This window comes from Bos indicus x Bos taurus, chromosome 11, assembly GCF_003369695.1.
Source record: "Bos indicus x Bos taurus breed Angus x Brahman F1 hybrid chromosome 11, Bos_hybrid_MaternalHap_v2.0, whole genome shotgun sequence".
Lineage (NCBI taxonomy): Eukaryota > Metazoa > Chordata > Mammalia > Artiodactyla > Bovidae > Bos > Bos indicus x Bos taurus.
This window is the reverse complement of record NC_040086.1, coordinates 46,990,825-47,011,298: the sequence shown is the minus strand read 5'-3', so window position 1 is coordinate 47,011,298 and position 20,474 is coordinate 46,990,825. Positions and strand designations below refer to the sequence as shown.

Sequence of the window (20,474 nt, the reverse complement as noted above, 5' to 3'; positions counted from 1 at the left end):
ATACTTTGGGTTGAAGGTGGACATGGGACCTACGCAGAAAAGATTGCCTCCCTCCAGTCCCCAGGGAGCTGGCTGTGGTGCAGCTGGGGTCAGTGCAGGGTAGGGGGGAGCATTGTGGGCTGTCACTTCATCCTTGTAAAAAGGCAGAAGTGAGGTTGCCCCACTAAAGTTTTGGTACCTCCGTATCAGGCAACTTCTGACTTGCAGCTTGAACTGAATTTGCACCCTGAGGTTTTATGTGTGCTCAGTTGCTCAGTCCTGTCCAACTCTTTGTGGCCCCACAGACTGTAACCCACCAGGCTCCTCTGTCTATGGGATTTTCCAGGCAAGAATACTGGAGTGGGTTGCCATTTTCTTCTTTATACTGATGTTTTTAGAAAAACCATTCCTGAGGCTCCCATATGGTCCATGCAGAGTACCAGGAGTGATGAGAAGTATCAATATATCTCTTCCTTGATTTCACATTTTGAAACATGAATGAACCTATTCTCCTCCTTCATTTCTTTTGGGCTGGCAATGGAACTTCCTGTTAAAGGCAGTGGGCAAGCCCAGACAGGTGCTTTAGTGGGATCATGGGGGCAGGATCTCAGAAATTTTCCAATTCTAAATCACATCAGATGTGTGTCAGCATACCCGTGTTTTTGCCATATTAGTTCAGACATTTCTAAATCAGTGCTTCTCAGACTTTTTTCCGTTATTGCCTGCTTCCAAGGAAATTTTAATCCCACAGATATACTATATATCTCTTTCTGTACTTGGAAGTGAAGTTACTCACACTGAGATTGCATGCTCAGTAATTCCAGCTTGTCCAAAGAGAAGCCCATCAAAGAGTAGAGGAAGAATAAAGTGGTGGATGAGAGCTGCACCCAGATGTGGTCTATATATGTTTCCTCATGACCCTAGTGGAATAACTTAACCACTGAGAGTCTTAGTTTCCTAACTGGTTAAATAGGAATAATAACTGTGCTTGGCTAATAGGGCAGCTGGGATCTGATGAGCTGTTGCAGGTTCATGCTTAGCACAGAGCCTTCCCTCACGAGGGTCTCAGTGGTTTTTGTATCTTTCTTCAATGCAGATCGATCTTGCCATCGATGGTGCTGATGAAGTCGACGCTGACCTCAACCTCATCAAGGGTGGTGGGTGAGTTGTGGGGCCTTTTTTTGCCAAGTATCTGCCAGTTAATCCTTAGCAAAGCCAAGTGGAATGCAGGATAAGTACAGTGCCTCTGTGATACACACGAGTTTGTCTTTCTTCTCGGATGTTGATGGCATAAGACTGTAGAGCCAGCTGGGCATTTGTGGTTGTTAGTAGCAGTCTGGTGACAGGGACCTGAGCCTGGTCAATGAAGTGATTCATCTTAATGGGTTCTCTGTCTGCTGCCTTCTGCTGATTCCAACTTTAAAAATTGTACAGCCAAAAAAAAAAAAAATTGCACAGCCTAAAGCGAACACATTACTGGGACTAGATTACTAGGTTGGTGGGCTCTGAGCAGGGAGTGATGTGTGTATTTATTCCTTTGGAAAACATTTATTGGGTGTTTCTTGAGTGTTAATTTTGGGGAGTTAGGAAGTGGTGAGTTGAAGAAGGTGAAGTCCCTGTCTCCTCGTTCTTATAATCAACCAGACCCTGGAGTGACACAAAACATGCTTAAAGTCTCACTGTGCTATCTCTGCTTCATAACTCTGGCTGTCAAATGGCAGAGAGGGCAGGTTGTTCAAAGCTTGTCCTTACTCCTCCCCTTCATGCCACAGTCACATGACCTCCCCCAGGCACCGTGCTCTCTGGCAGATGCAGATGCATCTTAGTTGGGTTATGCCTGTGGCCCCACTGGGAGCCCTTTCTCCCAGACACAGACTCCTGTTGCCACAGTCCATTTACTGGAAGTAGCAGGTCTTTAGCCCACGTGCCATAACAAAAATCTTAGATGTGGTGACTTCAAGGGAAAAATTTGTTTGTCACAGTTCTGAAGCCCTGGGCTTGCAGATGGCTGCCTTCTCAGTGTAGCCTCCTGTGGTGGCAGGAGAGAGAGTAAGAGCTTTTTGGTATCATCTTAGAAGGATACCCATCCTAATCAGAGCAGAGCCCCACTTCAGTAACCTCATTGAACCACAGTTACTTCCTTAGAGACCTCATCTTTCACATACAGTCACATTAGGGGTTAGGCCTTCACCAGATGAATTTTAGGGGGCAGAGGGCGGGGAGACGCAATTTAGTCTGTTGCAGTGTGATAGAGTTAGGGGGGCTGTTCCTTTAAGAATTAAAAATTAAATTTCTGAGTGTCAGAACTGAATGGATTTTGGTTTCCTTTATCTGACTTTAGTTCCCAAATTCAGATTTTGTCTTACTTAGCCCCGTGTTTTTTCCTTTGCTTCTTCCCCGTTCCCCAGAGGCTGCCTGACCCAGGAGAAGATTGTGGCCGGCAATGCCAGTCGCTTCATCGTGATTGCCGATTTCAGGTACGATGTTCAGTGTTTCTGAACTGTCCACTGAGGAGGTGCCTCAGACGCCAGCCCTCATTTTAGGGAGGAGAAAACAGAGCTGGAGGGAGGAGCACTTCTCCTTCCTGTGACTCAGGAGAGTGCCTTGGACAATTATGTTCTGCTTTGGTGCTGAAGGAAGATACTGCCATTTCTTGTGTCTGCTGGAAGGAGGAAACTGATGTCACACTCGTTAATAGAGCATGTCCTTATTGATCACTCATTCACCCTATTCGCTCCCTGCGGAGGAAGCAGGTCAGGCCTGCCCCTGGGCAGTCACCCAGCACCCCTGCTTCCCCTCTGTCACATGTGATTTGTGTTGTGGACAGCCTTTGACCAGGCTCTCAGAGTCTACTAGAAGGCACTTGTGCTGAGCATGTTAATTAAAAAAAAATATTACAGCTGTAGGAAGAGCATAAATGATTATGTTCCTCACACCTGTTTAACCACAAGCCAGTCATATCCAGGTTTTAACATTTTTGTCATATTTAATTACAGTAAAGCATAGCCAGTCCGTTTGAAGCCCTGGACACTTGGCCCTGCCCTCTCACCTCGTTAGTAACTCCATGCCTGAATTTGGCATGTCTGTACCGCTGAGCTTATTGATATCTGTTGTATTTCTGACTCTTTCTTTCTAGGAAAGATTCAAAGAACCTCGGGGATCAGTGGCACAAGGGCATCCCCATTGAGGTCATCCCTATGGCCTATGTCCCAGTGAGCCGAACTGTGACCCAGAAGTTTGGGGGCGTGATTGAACTTCGCATGGCCGTCAACAAGGCAGTGAGTGGCTGGAAGGTTTCTGGAAGGTGTTCCAGGCTCTCGGGGCCTGTCCTCCTCCTCCCGTTAGGTCTTTACCCAGACTGGGCAGGTGGCTTCTGTTGATTATTTATTGGCTGCACTGTGTCTTCATTGCTGCTCAAGGGCTTTCTCTGGTTTTGGCGTCAGGGCTACTCTAGAAGTGTGGGCTTCTCATCGTGGTGACTTCTCTTGTTGCAGAGCACAGGCTCTAAGTGTGTGGGCTTCAGTAGTTGCGGCGTGCAGGCTCAGTGGTTGTGCCACATGGGCTTAGTTGCCCTGTGGCATGTGGAGTCTTTTCAGACCAGGGATAGAACCCTTGTCCCCTGCGTTGGCAGGAAGATTCTTAATCCACTGTGCCACCATGGAAGTTCTCTCCGTTTATTTTTAATTAGCCTATTGGCTTATTTGCAGAGCACTGGCTTTATCAGTTTCCATATTCAAACTCATGTAGACAAGACTATACTTTAACACACTGTACCCTGTACAAATGGGCACATTTTCTGTCCCTTGGAATCTGATGCTCCTCAGGTGATCTGATCTTTGTACCTGGATCTCTCTAACAGCTGCTAAAAATGGGTTTGGGGAGTCCCTCCTGGGACAGAGAGTTATTCAGGTTTTGTGGTATAATTTTCTTTTTCCTCTTTTCTCATCCTGTGTTTAAATGAAGTCGAGTTCCTTGGGGATGTAAGCTCCTCCCCAGGAATGCACTCCAGATACTTAGTCCAAACGCTTCACTTCAGCTTCTAAAGTGGGTTGAACAGAACTTTTTTTCTTACACTTAATTAAACAAGCAGTAGTAATAATTCTAAAACTAACTATAGTTGCAGACAGAACTATATATAAAAAGTTTGAAACATACAGGAGAGAAAGCAACTTACCTGTAACTCTTCCCTGATGAACTTTTATTTTATTTTAATGTATTTTCTTCCTGGTGTTTTGTGACTTTTTAAAAATCACAGTCTTAATCATAGTTGTTATACCAAGCTCTGACTCTGGCTCCTTGAGTAGCTGAGGATTCAAGAGGAGATTGTCAGGGTTCTCTCTCAGAGCTGGGGTTCCACCACACAAGAGCCCCAGCATCTTGCCTTTGGGTGTTCTTACTGGGCTCCCACTCCTCCATTTTGCAGAGCAGTCTTTGTATTCTGGCAACATTTGTGGTCTTATATGCTTTCTAGTGCCCACAGCTGCTGTGTAATTCTGGGTTAATTAACTAAAACTACCCCTAGCCCCTGTGATCCCAGGACCCCTCACTGCTCCATCTTTTTGTTGGGTCTGCCTGATGTGGGGGAATATTGTACGTTGCCTCACTGATGGTTCTCAGTGTGAAGCTCTGGGAGCATTGAGCCTTGTTGGTTGTCTGTTCTCTTGCTGTAGTTTTTCACTCTAATGATGGCTAAGCATCACTGTGCCCTCACTGTGGTAAATGCTTACCCATGTGGTTTACGCATAAGCTGCCGAAGGAGGTAGGTTTCATTATCCCTTTCTTGCCATAGTGGAATCTGAAGCTCACAGAGGAAAATGGCCCCTGTGAGATAGCTGCCTCAGTGGCTTCAGGACTCCTGCTCATTACTGCTTCATAGCACTGCCTTCTAGTAATAGAAAGCATGAGGTGGAGTACTGGTTGGAGTGGGTTGCTTAAGATACTTGTCCTTGGTTATCACCTCCACTCTCCTGTCCCCTCTGCCTGCCTGCATCTATATCACCTCATCACTGGACAATTATCTTCTAGGGTCCTGTGGTAACGGATAATGGGAACTTTATCCTGGACTGGAAGTTTGACCGGGTCCACAAATGGAGTGAAGTGAACATAGCCATCAAAATGATCCCAGGTAACATATATTCTTGAGTGTAGACACCCAGGCTCTTCATAGCTGTCCCCTGCCTCTGGCCATGGGAGGTACAGTGGCTGTGGCTTTGAGACTTGGGTGGGAAGAATTTGTTTTATAACATGTTTGGAATTTCTAACTTCACACCTTTGCCTTTTCCTCCTGAAAACAGTTACTGTTCACCTAGCAGCTTTGTTAGTTGGCGTTTCACAACCCGTTTCAATTGGGGCAGGCATGGGGCCGATGGAGTGTCAGGGGGCTTGCCTTGAAATAAACCCACCTTCTCTGCAAAGAGCTTGGCTGCCACCTCTTTGATTCTGGCCTGTTCTCTGGAGAAGAATGACTCAGTTAGCCCAGGCTTTGTTAGATTCCTCCCGTGGGCGAGGTGCTGTGCTGTGTGTTATAGGGAGTTCTTCTGCCTGGTCGATGTTGATAATCTGGAAGAATTAGCCCTAGTGATAATGCAAATACAGGGAGCCCCCACCAGTGAGGGCGCTGTTCCTCTGTGGGAGGATTACTTGCAGTGCCCACTAGGGGGCTCTGGTGCACCTGCTCAGACTTTTCGAGGCTAATTGAGACACTGAGATGTCCTTTGTGAGCAGATTTCTCCCATCTTTTGGTCTCCACCTCAGTCAGCAGAAGCTACATCCTAGAGAAGTTCAGAGCTTCATTAGGAGCTTAAGTGAAGACGGTGTAAACAGAGAAGCTAGATGGTGAATTATTTAGCACAGTGCCTCCAGGGTCATCCATGTGGTTTGTTCTCTCATTCTCTTTTTCTCCTCCTCTTTGGTCTGTTGTAATACATGATGCTGGACTGAGTCAAGGGAGGAGGGAAGGGAAAGCTTCCCTGTCTATCTCTGTCACCCTGCCTGTGTCCCATGCACGTCCATTTGTGTGGGGACACCTAGAGGGCAGCAGAACTGGCCCCTGGCTCCCACACCCTTGGGTGTTCCACTGCTACACCCGGAGCAGAGAAGGGCCAAAGCCAGCGGGGTTCTTTCCCCCTTGTTCAGAGCAGACCACCTCTCCCCTTTCCACTAATCTGGGGATGGGTGTAGGAATGGGTTAGTCACTCCCAGCGTCCTAATAACCTGAAGAGAGGTGGCTCTTGAGATCAGACCTTTGACAGCTGCCCTGCACCTCTACTCTTAAATCGTTGAAGTCTTTTCTGAACTCAGTTTGGCTTTCTCGTGAATCAGGTGGAAGCTGTCACCTTATGTTACATTGGGTTAGCCTAAAAGTTTGTTCAGATTTTTCCTTGAAATGTTATGGAAAAACTCTAAGGAACTTTTTGACTCAGTAGAATTTTTGAGAAGCCTGGGTCTTGAGTGGCCACTGGGCATGTCTTTGGGAGGCCCCTGTCGTGTTGGTGCAGTGCCGGTAGATGATTTTATTTATGTATGGGGGGGGCTGTCTTTGAAAATTTTTTTGTCCTTTTGAATTTACATACTTCAAAATTTTAAGAATCAGCAGTGAAAAGTCTCTGTCTTCCATCCCTCCACTTTCCCCATCTGAAGACAGCCAGTGCTTCCAGAGTTGTGTGTCCTTGTGTGTGTGTGGCCTTCTTGAGTTGATTTTACATAAACACAAGTCAGCTCCCCCACCCCCATCTCTTTGTTTACACAGTTGACAGCATATTTGGCACATGTTTTGCTTCCTGTTTTTTCTGTCTTCCTATTTTCCTGTTTTTTCGCCCCTTTGAAGGTTATTATATAATGGATCACAAAAGAACTTCCTCATTCTTTTTTTTTTTCTTAGTAATATGGCATTCCATCTTGTGACGCTCACGAAATTTATTTAGGCAGATCCACATGAGCAGATATTCATTTCCAGTCCTTTTTTAGAAGGGGATTACCAGCTGAAAGAATAAGTGTATCTGGTTTTGCCAGATAGTGCAGAATTGCCTTCCACAATGGCGTTAGTTTACCTTCTGCCTGAAGTGCATGCCAGTGTGCTTCCCCACACACTGGGTCCATGAGTAGGTGAACAGTATTATCTCACTGTAGTATGTGTGTATATGAAATATTTTCAGTAAAGGTTGCTGACAGTTGTAGTTAATTTGCACTACTGAATAGTATACCATCATTTTTGTGTGTGAAAAAACGTCTGTATATCCATTCTACTCTTATGGGCATTTGGGTGTTTCTAGTTTTTAGCTGTTGGGAACATTCTCTTACATATCTTGTGAGGATCATATATATATATATACCTGATATATACTGAGGAGTAGAGTTGCTGGATCATCAGGTATGAATATGTTCAGCTTTAGAAGATATACCGAGAAAGATTTTCCAGCATGGTTTTTTGCCAGTTTACTCCTATAGTCAATGTGTGGGAGTGTCTTTACATTCCAGTCAAATTTCATTATACTCATCCTGTTGAGTGTGTAGTGGTGTCTTGATTTGCATTCTCTTTTTTTTTTTTTTTAAATGTATCCTTTATTTTATTCTTTTTTTTTTTTTTCAGTTTTTTTGCTGCACCTTGCAGCGTGTGAGACCTTTAGTTCCCCGACTAGGGACAGGACCCACGTCCCTGCATTGGCAGAGCAGAGTCTTAACCATTGGGCTGCTGGGGAAGTCCCTACATTCCCTACTGACCAGTTTGAGCACCGTTTTCTATGTTTATTGGCTGTTTTGGAGAACCTCTTTTGTGAAGTATCTCTTAAGTCTTTTGCCCATTTTTCCACTAGATTGTCTGTTGTCTTACTGATCTGGAGAGTTTTCATCTTGACGTAGTATATGCATTGCAAGTATCTTTCAGCCCTTTGTGGGAAAAGCTTCTAAGGCTGATAGTGTGATTGAGGATCACTGGGAATGGGAGCACTTAGAGTCATGATGGAGGGCCTCTCTGAGAAGATGACTGGTCCAGATAAAGGCAACAGTGTGAGGGAAGGCCCTGAGGCAGGAAAGAGCTTGCACATTTGAGTACAGAGAGAAATCCAGGATCCCAGAGAGGGAGAGACTGCAAGAAGGAATAAAAATAACCAGGATGTGTTTTCATCACCATGCATGAGGTGCATCTTTAGATGTATCATTTGTCTGGTGCTGTTGAAGGTGGTCACTCCTACGGACCCCGTGATCCTGGTTTTCTTCCTACCTTGGGAGGCTCAAACTTAACACTTCCTTCTGCCCTTCGTCCCACAGGTGTGGTGGACACGGGGCTGTTCATCAACATGGCCGAGAGAGTCTACTTCGGGATGCAGGACGGCTCGGTGAACATGAGGGAGAAGCCGTTCTGAATGGGCCCTGCAGGAGCAGAGTGTGTTCCTCTTGCGTCCCCAGCCCACCGCCAAGGTGGCCATGCCTCTCTGAGCCTTTGCCTTAATGTATCTGTGCCAGGTGGACAGCTTGGCAGGGTGAGGGTTAAATCCAGTCTTCTGAAGTATTGTTATTAAATGTCTTTTTAAAAAGAGAGATATAAACATATATATATTTTTACTATTAAAAATGCTCAGTTGTTTTTTTTAATAAAGTGGAACTTGATTTCATGTTTTATAAGAAACATTTACCAAAAAAAAAAAAAAAAAAAAGGACTGTCTTTTAAACTTTTAACTTGAGCCTGCTGGTTAAGCTTCTGAATATTGGGTTTGCTGAGAAATATAAGTCAAACGTTTCTTCAAACTGGTGAAATGAAGGGCACAGCCAGCAGCGATTTCCCTGATGCCTTACTGGAAACATAGGAGTTCGTTTACTTTTCTACCACACTGTTTTGTTTTTTAGTTTTTGTTGCAATTACGCACAATCTGTAGTTCTGTGTTCTAAGAGGTGAACTATAAAAATATAAGTCTGGCGAGTATAGGGTGTGGTGTGTGATGACTCAGAATGTGTAAACTACCCAGGGAGGGTGTGGGAGTTCTTCAGCTGAGGTCATGGGTTCATTCAGACCCTTTTGTTTTGAAGCCATTGGACAGAAATACTTGCCAGAACTGCCAAAGCACTGCTGTGAAGCACCTTTCAATGACTGTCTTTTTGTTGTTAATATTTTTTTCGTTCCTTTGTTGTTACTTGGCATGGTTTGGCATCAGAAGTTGTACCTCTTTATATTGTTTGAAGGTTGAAATAAAACAGTATGGTGCCATTTTGGCTCTTTGTCTTTGTTATATAATTTGTGTCCGTTTTACAGTAAAATAGGAATCAGTTTTGCTCACTTAATTTACATTGGATCTTTGATAAGGGGTGGGATTCACTCAAATCTTGAGCCCAAGAGTAGATAAATATTTTCTTTATTTCTGAGAGAGCTTGATAGCAGCTTTATTTCATAGAACTTTTGTCAAACAAGACATCGATTTTCTTTATTAATGGAGACTAACACAGCTGAACAAAAGTCACAGATTATCCCCAAGTTTTATGCTAGTCAGACCCTCAGTCGTGGAAGCTGACAAGCAGTAAAATGGGTCACCCGACTTTCCTGTGTTCTCCCAGTGTGTAATCTTCAGTGTGCCCAACGAGCAGTGAACATCCAGAAAGCTTCACAGATGGCAACAGAAAGGCCGTGATCAACTCAGCGATGATTCTAGATGGGACTCTGAATCCATCCTGCTGTAAAGGTGTTTGTGTTGAGAGCCCTAATCCCCCAGTGCTGACTTTGCACAATCCTTAGACGGTCATGTCACTCGCCTTGCCCTCTGTTTTGACTCTTGGATTATAGCTACCAAACCTAGAGGCGTCAGAATTCCTGCTAAATCAAGTTTTAAGCTCAAAGTCAATCATCAGGACTGAGCTTTGAAGAGGTTTTCTTTTCCTTCTGAATTCCTTCTTTTCCTCTCTGAAGGTGGTCTTTAAAAATAGTTGGTTCACACATTGTTAGGAAACCTGCTGTTAGGAGTGCTTTATTTTTCTCCAAGACTATTTTGGTCTGGATGGTACATAGTTTTTACACAGACTGGGTACTAGGTCTTAGTTGAGAAAACTTGATACAACTGCTTCTTGATCCTTAAAAGCTCTTAGGTTAAATTCAGGGATAAAGATAAACAACAAAGTTAAACTATGTTTCTGAAAAACACCTGCATGTTCCACGGCACAAGTAAATGCATGGTGGGTTTCACAGGCCTTCACACCTGTGAGCCAAGTGCAGTTCTCTTAACTGTGAATGTGAGGTTTTCCTTCTTTAAACACCTGTGTTTCAGGTACACATATACCAGTTTGTTCTAGAAGTAAATTTTGATTAAAGTTTCTTCAGTGAAGTCATTAATAAATGTGGTCTTGTTGGATGTTCCCCATTTGCAGGCTTGTGGTCAGTCCCAGGGGCACAGGACAAGCTGCAAACCTGGTGTTTGGGAAAGGTTTATATCCACATTAAGCTGCCACATATCTGGGAGGCATTACAGGGGGAAAAAATTACTTGAATTAGAATCTATTCAATTTTTATTTCAGCTGACAAGGTTTTTGTTTTTTTTAAGTTTTATTAATTTTTGGTTGTCTTGAGTCTTCGTTTCTGTGCGGGCTTCTCATTGCTTTGGCTTCTCTTTGTTGCAGAACTTGGACTGTAGAGCACAGGCTCAGTAGTTGTGACTCATGAGCTTAGTTGCTCTTCAGCATGTGGGGTCTTCCCTGACCGGGGATCGAACCTCTGTCTCTGCATTGGCAGGCCAACTCTTTTACCACTGAGCCACCAGGGAGGCCCCAGCGCTCAAGTTTTGATATTCTTCAGTCATCAAGCCTTTGCTGAGTTCCCATCATGTGCCGATTCTTAGTGGGGACTAGTAGAGGGTCGGAGAAGGCAATGGCACCCCACTCCAATACCCTTGCCTGGAAAATCCCATGGATGGAGGAGTTTGGTAGGCTGCAGTCCATGGGGTCGCTAAGAGTTGGACACGACTGAGCGACTTCACTTTCACTTTTCACTTTCATGCATTGGAGAAGGAAATGGCAACCCACTCCAGTGTTCTTGCCTGGAGAATCCCAGGGACAGGGGAGCCTGGTGGGCTGCCGTCTATGGGGTCGCACAGAGTTAGACACGACTGAAGTGACTTAGCAGCAGCAGCAGCAGCAGCAGTAAGAGGGTAGAGAGCAGAGACAAGTAAGACACCGCCTGGGCTCCAGACGCTTCCAGCCTTTTGAGTGAGACAGGGTCACAGAGGAATTGTCAGTTCAGTAGGGAAGAGGGGCTGTGAGGTGGGAAACGTTACCAAGCGACTGGTGACCAAGCCCTAACTGTTACTTTATACAGGTTGTATCCCGGGCCTTTAGTCTGTTATCTCACAGGAGTTTGGTGGTGTCTGTTGTGGAGCCTGTGGGAAACAGGCTCAGTTTAAGTAACTTTTTCAGGTCAGACACTGGAAAACAGGACAGACTTTTCTGGCTCATCATTCCAGTTGGTTGTAGGACTCTGGAGAGTTTGCGTTCCTTAATGCTGTGTCCACCGTTTGTAACTTGAATCACAAGTAATGTGTAATTTTTAAAGTTCTGAAGTTCGTGAACGGGTTTATTGTATATGTGTGTAGGTTCATGGGTAATCCTATAATAGTAGAAATTTTCTCTTTTCTAATGAGCTTTCTTTTAGTGGGAGAAAGGCACAGAAGATTGCACAATCTAGGGTTGGCCCTGGGAAGGCCCTCTGCAGGAGTCAGTCCTTAGGCTGCCACCAGTTTTCTCTCCTCCTGTGCTTATTTCCCTTCTCCACTTTCCAGGATATAGGCACAGTGGCAACCATTGGCACTGCTAGCCTGGGAAGGATGTTTATGGCTAAGGGTTGTTAGTTCCCTGTAGTCAAAGACTTCAGAACACATAACTGAACAAAGTTGATTTTCTTTTCTCTTTTTCTTTTTGATGGTACTGAGTCTTTGTTGCTGTTCAGGCTTTTCTCAAGTTGTGATGAAGCGGAACTGCTTTCCAGTTGCGGTTCTCAGGTTTCTCATTGCGGTGACTTCATCTGATGTGGAGCACCAGTTCTGGGGCAAGAGGGCTTCGATAGTTGCGGCTTCCGGGCTCTAAAGCATAGGCTCGGTAGTTGTGGTGCTTGGGCTTAGTTGCTTTGCAGCATGTGGAATCTTCCTGGACCAGTGATCAAACCCATGTCTCCTGCATTGGCCAGCTGATTCTTTATCACTGAGCTGCCAGGGAAGCCCCCAAATTTGTTTTACTGATTCATTGAATGAAGGAAGTCACATGCCACAAGGAGTCTCAGCCCAAGGCTGTTAGGACTTAGAGAACTTAGGTGTCTGTCTGGGGCTTTGGGGAGGACCTTGTTCTGGGTTGGATGTCATCAAGAAGCAGGAGAATTCTGTGACCCAGCATCCTAATTTTCACTGAGAAAGTAAGGCTATAACGCTGGGATTGTAAAGAAGCAGCAGTCACTCAACAGCCAGGGAAGGGAGGTGTCTGGTCCTATTTGTGGTTTGGATGATGTTCATGTTTTGTCTGTTTTATGGAGACAAAATGATCATTGAGTCATCTGGTGTTTGTATCACTGTCACACAGCAGTCATGAAATTAAAAGACACTCTTTGGAAGAAGGCTGTGACAAACCTTGACAGCATATTGAAAAGCAGAGACATCACTTTGTCCACAAAGATTCATATAGTCAAGGTTAGGGTTGCATATGCATGCTCAGTTGTGTCCGACTCTTTGTGACCCTATGGACTAGACCACCAGGCTCCTCTGTCCATGGGATTTCCCAGGCAAGAATACTGGACTGGGTTGCCATTTTCTTCTCCAGGGAATCTTCCTGACCCAGAGATCAAACCTGAGTCTTCTGCATTTCCTGCATTGCAGGCTGGTTCTTTACCTCTTGAGCCATTGGTTTTTCTAGTAGTCATGTACTGGACCAGATGTGAGAACTGGACCATAAAGAAGGCTGAGTACAGAAGAATTGATGCTTTCAAATTGTTCCAGAGAAGACTCTTGAGAGTCCCTTGGACTTTAAGGAGATCAAGCCAGTCACTCCTGAAGCAAATGAACCCTGAATATTCATTAGAAAGACTGATGCTGAAGCTGAAGCTGCAATTCTTTGGCCACCTGATGTGAAGAGTCGACTCATTGGAAAAGACCCTGATGCTGGGAAAGACTGAGAGCAAGAGAAGAGGGCAACAGAGGATGAAATGGTTGGATGGCATTATTGACTCGACCTAAGTATGAGCAAATTCTGGAAAATAGTGAAGGACAGGGAAGCCAGGCATGCTGCAGTTCCATGGGGCCACAAAGAGTTGGATACAGCTTAGCAACTGAACAAAAATAACACAGAGTGCCCCTGTCTGGTGATGGTCTGTGAGATTGTTTATGATCCACAGGAGAGCACGGTAGTCTCGCCGTGGGTGCCAGGCTAGTTCATAGCAACACCAAATTTGGGCTATGGAGCCAGGCCAGTTCCTGGCTGTCATTTCTCTTTCTCGGAATCTGCTGACCCCAGGAACTGGAGGCCTGAGTGTTCTATGATCTCCTCTCTCCTTCCCTTTGGTTAACAGGCACTGAGCGCTTTCTCTATGCTGGGCACTGGGGTGGCAGGGTCAGGCCACAGATGGCCGATGCTGTGACTCCGGCCTTGCAAGGCTTCATTGGTGCCAGGTAGTTTGCTCACTTCCTGCCTCACCTAGCAGCTGATGCAGCCAGACTTAGAGTTGCATCAGTTTTCACTCTCCACTAACCCAGTAATCACATGATGTTTTTGAGAGGGGTTCAGTGCCTTTGCTTTTTTAGTAACCAGGTTTTTAGTGCAGGACACCAAAACACCCCAATATAGCCTTGCATTCAGTTGTGCCCTAGTGGACCTCTGCAGGTAAACATCTGTAATGAAGCTCTGAGAGGGAAGGAAATGTGATGACTAATATGGGTCTTGGGGTGGGGTGGAATCCAAAGGGGAGGGGGTGCCAGTGTTCTGTGCACCATGCAGGTGATGCTAGTAGTAAAGAACCCACCTGCCAACACAGGAGACCTAAGAGACACAGGTTCGATCCCTGGGTCGGGAGGATCCCCTGGAGGAGAGCATGGCAACCCACTCCAGTGTTCTTGCCTGGAAAATCCCACGGATAGAGAAGCCTGGTGGGCTACAGTCTCGGGTTGCACAGAGTCAGACACAACTGAAGTGACTAAGCATGCACGCACATTAGGCAGACTACTGATGAATAAAATAAATTGTGTTGGAACTCCATTCACTGAGAACATCTCTGCTTTAGCAGCAAGGTGGAAGAAGCAGTTTCTCCCAGGAAACGAAGCCCTGGCTTCCTGCATCTCAGCGTACCGGCCATGAGACCCCCCAAATGTCTCCCTGATTATGTAACTACACTGGAGGGAGTTTCCAGGTTCAAGGGTATTCCAACTTGAGTTGCAGGTAGAGTTGCACTCATTTTATTTCAGAAGCTGTTCTTGGTGGAGTGTTGGGCCAATCTCCAGTCCCTGATGATTTCAGTTCAGATCAGAACTCTGATCTGAGTTTAGCTGTACTTGGCCTCTGTTCCCATGTCAGTGGTGTGCCTCGGGTTTCTTGGTGAACTTGTGAGAGGCAGCCACAAGGTGAGAGCCCACAGGGAGCTGGCACCCAGGGCTGCATAGCACCGCCCGGTGGAACTGTGAGCCACATACGTAATTCAAACATTCTAGTGGCTGCACTGAAAAGGTTAAAAAACAAAAAGAACAAATGAATTTTAATAGTTAACCCAACAGATCTAAAATATTACTATTTGGACTATATTCAATCAATATTTTACATTTTGGGGGTACTAAGGCTTCATGTCTGCGTGCTGTGATTCCTGGGGTCGCAAAGAGTCGGACACGACTGAGCGACTGAACTGAACTGAAGGCTTCATGTGTGTGCTAAGTTGCTTTATTCATGTCTGACTCTTTGCGACCCATGGACTGTAACCCACCAGGCTCCTCTGGTCCTTAGGATTCTCCAGGCAAGGATACTGGAATGGATTGCCATGCCCTCATCCAAGGGATCTTTCCAACCCAGGGATCGAACCTGCGTCTCCTGCGTTGGCAGGTGGGTTCTTTACCACTACCACCAACTGGGAAGCCCTAAGTCTTTATAATACAGTGTGTATTGTATTTCAGTATGTCTTCTTTTGGACTAGGCACCTTCCAAGTACTCATTCGTCAGTGACCCAGGATTGGGGAACACAGTTCTAGAATTGTGGGGAACTCTGGTATTGTCCTTGTTCTGGCTTTTACAATAATATTTTTTATGGCTGTGTTGGATCTTAGTTGCCATTTAGCTGCCCTGCAGCATGTGGGATCTTAGTTCCCAGACCAGGGATGGAGTCCGTGTCCCTGGTGTTGGAAGGTGGATTCCTAACCATTGGACCACCAGGGAAGTCCCTGTTCTGCTTTTTAAAGGCCCCTTTGATTTCCTGAAGCCAGCCTGGGTTCTACTGTGGCCCTAGATGTTTCTTAACACCCACAGAGTATGGAGTCAAGTGGACGGCCTCCGAAAGGGTTCCCTTTAGTTGCCCTAATTTGAACTGAGACCTGTGTCTCAAGCAGATGGTCTCTCTGACCTTATAAGTGGCCTTAACTCCAGGAAAGAGAACCATTCTTTCAGCTTCTAAGTTAAATGATTATTTTAGCTGAAAGTGTTAGTCACTCAGTCGTCTCTGACTCTCTGCGATCCCATGGACTGTAACCTGCCAGGCTTCTCTGTCCATGGAATTCTCCAGGCAAGAATACTGGAGTGGGTTGTCACTCCCTTCTCCAGGGGATCTTCCCAATTCAGGGATTGAACCTGGGTCTCCTGCATTGCAGGCAGATTCTTTCCTGAGCTACCAGGGAAGCCCTATTTTAGTTGAGGTATACTTTTTTCTGAGAGAGGTTAAGTATGATTAGTAACCTTGGTTTGGAATTCCATTCTTCTGGTTGCTAACTTTTGGACAAGTTTAGAAATTAAAAGACCCTTACTTCTTGGAAGAAAAGTTATGACCAACCTAGATAGCACATTGAAAAGCAGAGACATTACTTTGCCAACAAAGATCCGTCTAGTCAAGGCTATGGTTTTTCCAGTGGTCATGTATGGATGTGAGAGTTGGACTGTGAAGAAAGCTGCTGCTGCTGCTGCTGCTGCTGCTGCTAAGTCGCTTCAGGTGTGTCCAACTCTGTGTGACCCCAGAGACGGCAGCCCACCAGGCTTCCCCATCCCTGGGATTCTCCAGGCAAAAACACTGGAGTGGGTTGCCATTTCCTTCTCCAGTGCATGAAAGTGACATTGAAGTCACTCAGTCGTGTCCAACTCTAGCAACCCCATGCAGCCTACCAGGCTCCTCCGTCCATGGGATTTTCCAGGCAAAAGTACTGGAGTGGGATGCCATTGCCTTCTCCGGAAGAAAGCTGAGCACCGAAGAATTGATGCTTTTGAACTGTGATGTTGGAGAAGACTCTTGAGAGTCCTTCCAACTGCAAGGAGATCCAACCAGTCCATTCTGAAGGAGATCAGCCGTGGGATTTCTTTGGAAGGAATAATGCTAAAGCTGAAACTCCCACACTTTGGCCACTTCATGCGAAGAGTTGACTCATTGGAAAAGACTCTGATGCTGGGAGGGATTGGGGGCAGGAGGAGAAGGGGACGACAGAGGATGAGATGGCTGGATGGCATCACCGACTCGATGGACGTGAGTCTCAGTGAACTCTGGGAGTTGGTGATGGACAGGGAGGCCTGGCGTGCTGTGATTCATGGGGTCGCAAAGAGTCGGACACGACTGAGCGACTGAACTGAATTGAACTGATTTCACCCATAAGCCTTGATTTCCTCAGTGTAAAATGGCTGCAAAATTGTTACCTTTTCAGGTAATTTTGAAGTTAAATGAACTAATTCATGCCAAGTGCTTAGAGCAGTTATTGGCACATAAAATGCTAATCAATCTTACATTTTTATTAGACTGCCGTGGACTTCTAGAAAATATAAGTTCCTTGGGTCTTAAAAAATGAAGAACGGTTCAGATCTGATCAGTCGCTCGGTCGTGTCCGACTCTTTGTGACCCCATGAATCACAGCACGCCAGGCCTCCCTGTCCATCACCAACTCCCAGAGTTCACTCAGACTCACGTCCATCGAGTCAGTGATGCCATCCAGCCATCTCATCCTCTGTCGTCCCCTTCTCCTCCTGCCCCCAATCCCTCCCAGCATCAGAGTCTTTTCCAATGAGTCAACTCTTCGCATGAAGTGGCCAAAGTGTGGGAGTTTCAGCTTTAGCATCATTCCTTCCAAAGAAATCCCAGGGCTGATCTCCTTCAGAATGGACTGGTTGGATCTCCTTGCAGTCCAAGGGACTCTCAAGAGTCTTCTCCAACACCACAGTTCAAAAGCATCAATTCTTCGGCACTCAGCCTTCTTCACAGTCCAACTCTCACATCCATACATGACCACAGGAAAACCATAGCCTTGACTAGATGGACCTTTGTTGGCAAAGTAATGTCTCTGCTTTTGAATATGCTATCTAGGTTGGTCATAACTTTCCTTCTAAGGAGTAAGCATCTTTTAATTTCATGGCTGCAGTCACCATCTGTAGTAATTTTGGAGCCCAGAAAAATAAAGTCTGACACTGTTTCCACTGTTTCCCCATCTATTTGCCATGAAGTGATGGGACCAGATGCCATGATCTTTGTTTTCTGAATGTTGAGCTTTAAGCCAACTTTTTCACTCTCCACTTTCACTTTCATCAAGAGGCTTTTTAGTTCCTCTTCACTTTCTGCCATAAGGGTGGTGTCATCTGCATATCTGAGGTTATTGATATTTCTCCCAGCAATCTGATTCCAGCTTGTGTTTCTTCTAGTCCAGCGTTTCTCATGATGTACTCTGCATATAAGTTAAATAAACAGGGTGACAATATACAGCCTTGACGAACTCCTTTTCCGAATTGGAACCAGTCTGTTGTTCCATGTCCAGTTCTAACTGTTGCTTCCTGACCTGTATACAAATTTCTCAAGAGGCAGATCAGGTGGTCTGGTATTCCCATCTCTTTCAGAATTTTCCACAGTTTATTGTGATCCACACAGTCAAAGGCTTTGGCATAGTCAATAAAGCAGAAATAGATGCTTTTCTGGAACTCTCTTGCTTTTTCTATGATCCAGCAGATGTTGGCAATTGATCTCTGGTTCCTCTGCCTTTTCTAAAACCAGCTTGAACACCAGGAAGTTCACGGTTCACATATTGCTGAAGCCTGGCTTGGAGAATTTTGAGCATTACTTTACTAGCGTGTGAGATGAGTGCAATTGTGCGGTAGTCTGAGCATTCTTTGGCATTGCCTTTCTTTGGGATTGGAATGAAAACTGACCTTTTCCAGTCCTGTGGCCATTGCTGAGTTTTCCAAATTTGCTGGCATATTGAGTGCAGCACTTTCACAGCATCATCTTGTTTTGTTTTGTTTTGTTTTTACCATTCCTTTTATTATTTTCCTGTTATTACTATTCCTTTTCAGTTATAAACTGAAAAGATAAAGATAAATATATATTATGGAGTTAACTTGTTGAACATTACCTACGGAATATGTATGTACCTGTATTTCATGTAAGAAAAAAATGATTTCTCAGTATTCAAATGACAATTGCTCCATGTAGGAATAACAGTTAATTAACAGAAGTACAACTCTATTTTCAGGCCACTCAGGAATCTTTAGATCAGAGGATTCATGGGACATTGGCTCTTAATTCTTAAATTTGCCATCAGAATGTTTTCAAGAATAAGTATTATGAAATTGATAAGAAGTCAAAATAAGACAAATAGCTATGAAACCTGGACAGAAGTCTCCTGTTTGTCATCTTCTAGAAACAGCTTCGGAGAAGGCAATGGCACCCCACTCCAGTACTTTTGCCTGGAAAATCCCATGGATCTAAGAGCCTGGTAGGCTGCAGTCCATGGGGTCGCTGAGGGTCGGACTCGACTGAGCGACTTCACTTTCACTTTTCACTTTCATGCATTGGAGAAGGAAATGGCAACCCACTCCAGTGTTCTTGCCTGGAGAATCCCAGGGACTGGGGAGCCTGGTAGGCTTCCGTCTATGGGGTCGCACAGAGTCGGACACGACTGAAGTGACTTAGCAGTAGCAGAAACAGCTTCACAAATCACTTGGAAAATCAGTCTAGAGGTAAACATAATAAACCACATTTCCTATACATTCTTGAAGTTGATATTTCTTGAGAAGTGATCAAACAGCACCTGTTGAAAACAGCAATAAGGCCTGCCTCTGATACTCAACCTCTGATTCTGAATTAGTTTGTTAGCTTGGACTGGTCAGGAGACATTTCCTTCAGAATTTTCATGAGTGAATTTAAGCGAGTATGTGTTAACATTATCTTCTCTTTCAGCTCTGCAACCTTTTCTGGTAGAGGGATGATGTGGATATCCATCTCAGATGCATTTACTATGGCTTTTGTTTTTAAGAGGTAGCACACCATTTTGTCACTGGAAAGGCAGAAGTGGCCTCTCAAGGCAGCCAGGGCAGCATGGGTAGAATATAGGTGGAAACCAATGGGAATCTCACAGAAACTACAGAATAAAAGGTTGTAAGTGCTGCCTTTGAGCGAACCTTCAATGCCAACTAGGAACGGAGCCCCCAAAACTACATTATTTGTGACTCTGGTCCCCGAGGGACCGCAACAGGTCCCAGGCGAGGGGCACAGAGTCAGTGAGCACGGCGTAGCACTGCGCGCACTGGAACATGGCGCATCTCTTGGGCTGCAGCCATTGCGGGCGGGATGGCAGCTTCTCCAACCCCAGCCCTGCGGGACCGACCGGCGAAGACCCTTTCACCACCTGCGTGTCCCACTCCATGGAAGTTGCAAAAGAAGGTTCATCAATCGCTTTCTTAGCCCCATCACAGAAGTCACCCTGTGGCTGCTTTGCAATTCCAGAGATATGCCTCCGCGGCCGAGCAGCCATTTTCCGCAGCCGGCGCCCTCACAGCATCATCTTTCAGGATTTGGAATAGCTCAACTGGAATTCCATCACCTCCACTAGCTTTGTTCATAGTGATGTTTTCTAAGGCCCACTTGACTTCACATTCCAGGATGTCTGGCTCTAGGTCAGTGATCACACCATCGTGATTATCTGGGTCGTGAAGATCTTTTTTGTACAGTTCTTCTGTGTATTCTTGCCATCTCTTCTTAATATCCTCTGCTTCTGTTAGGTCCATACCATTTCTGTCCTTTATCGCGCTCCTCTTTGCATGAAATGTTCCTTTGGTATCTCTGATTTTCTTGAAGAGATCCCTAGTCTTTCCCATTCTGTTGTTTTCCTCTATTTCTTTGCATTGATCGCTGAAGAAGGCTTTCTTATCTCTTCTTGCTATTCTTTGGAACTCTGCATTCAGATGTTTATATCTTTACTTTTCTCCTTTGCTTTTCACTTCTCTTCTTTTCACAGCTATTTGTAAGGCCTCCCCAGACAGCCATTTTGCTTTTTTGCATTTCTTTTCCATGGGAATGGTCTTGATCCCTGTCTCCTGTACAATGTCAC

General features: G+C 45.3%; 1 protein-coding gene and 1 pseudogene across 1 annotated transcript in view; one reads left to right on the top strand and one right to left on the bottom strand.

Annotated features, from left to right (window-relative positions):
- RPIA (ribose 5-phosphate isomerase A) overlaps window positions 1-9,185 on the top strand; it is a 35,168-nt gene extending 25,983 nt beyond the window's left edge. Inside the window, exons 5-9 of the mRNA XM_027555476.1 lie at window positions 1,076-1,140; window positions 2,388-2,456; window positions 3,116-3,257; window positions 5,005-5,104; window positions 8,245-9,185. Of these exons, the coding sequence (XP_027411277.1) occupies window positions 1,076-1,140; window positions 2,388-2,456; window positions 3,116-3,257; window positions 5,005-5,104; window positions 8,245-8,339 (471 nt within the window). The 3' untranslated portion in view covers window positions 8,340-9,185. The remainder of the gene's footprint in view (window positions 1-1,075; window positions 1,141-2,387; window positions 2,457-3,115; window positions 3,258-5,004; window positions 5,105-8,244) is intronic.
- A 9,822-nt stretch (window positions 9,186-19,007) lies between these two features.
- Window positions 19,008-19,978, bottom strand: LOC113900745 (annotated as a pseudogene).
- Between the last annotated feature and the right edge of the window lie 496 nt (window positions 19,979-20,474).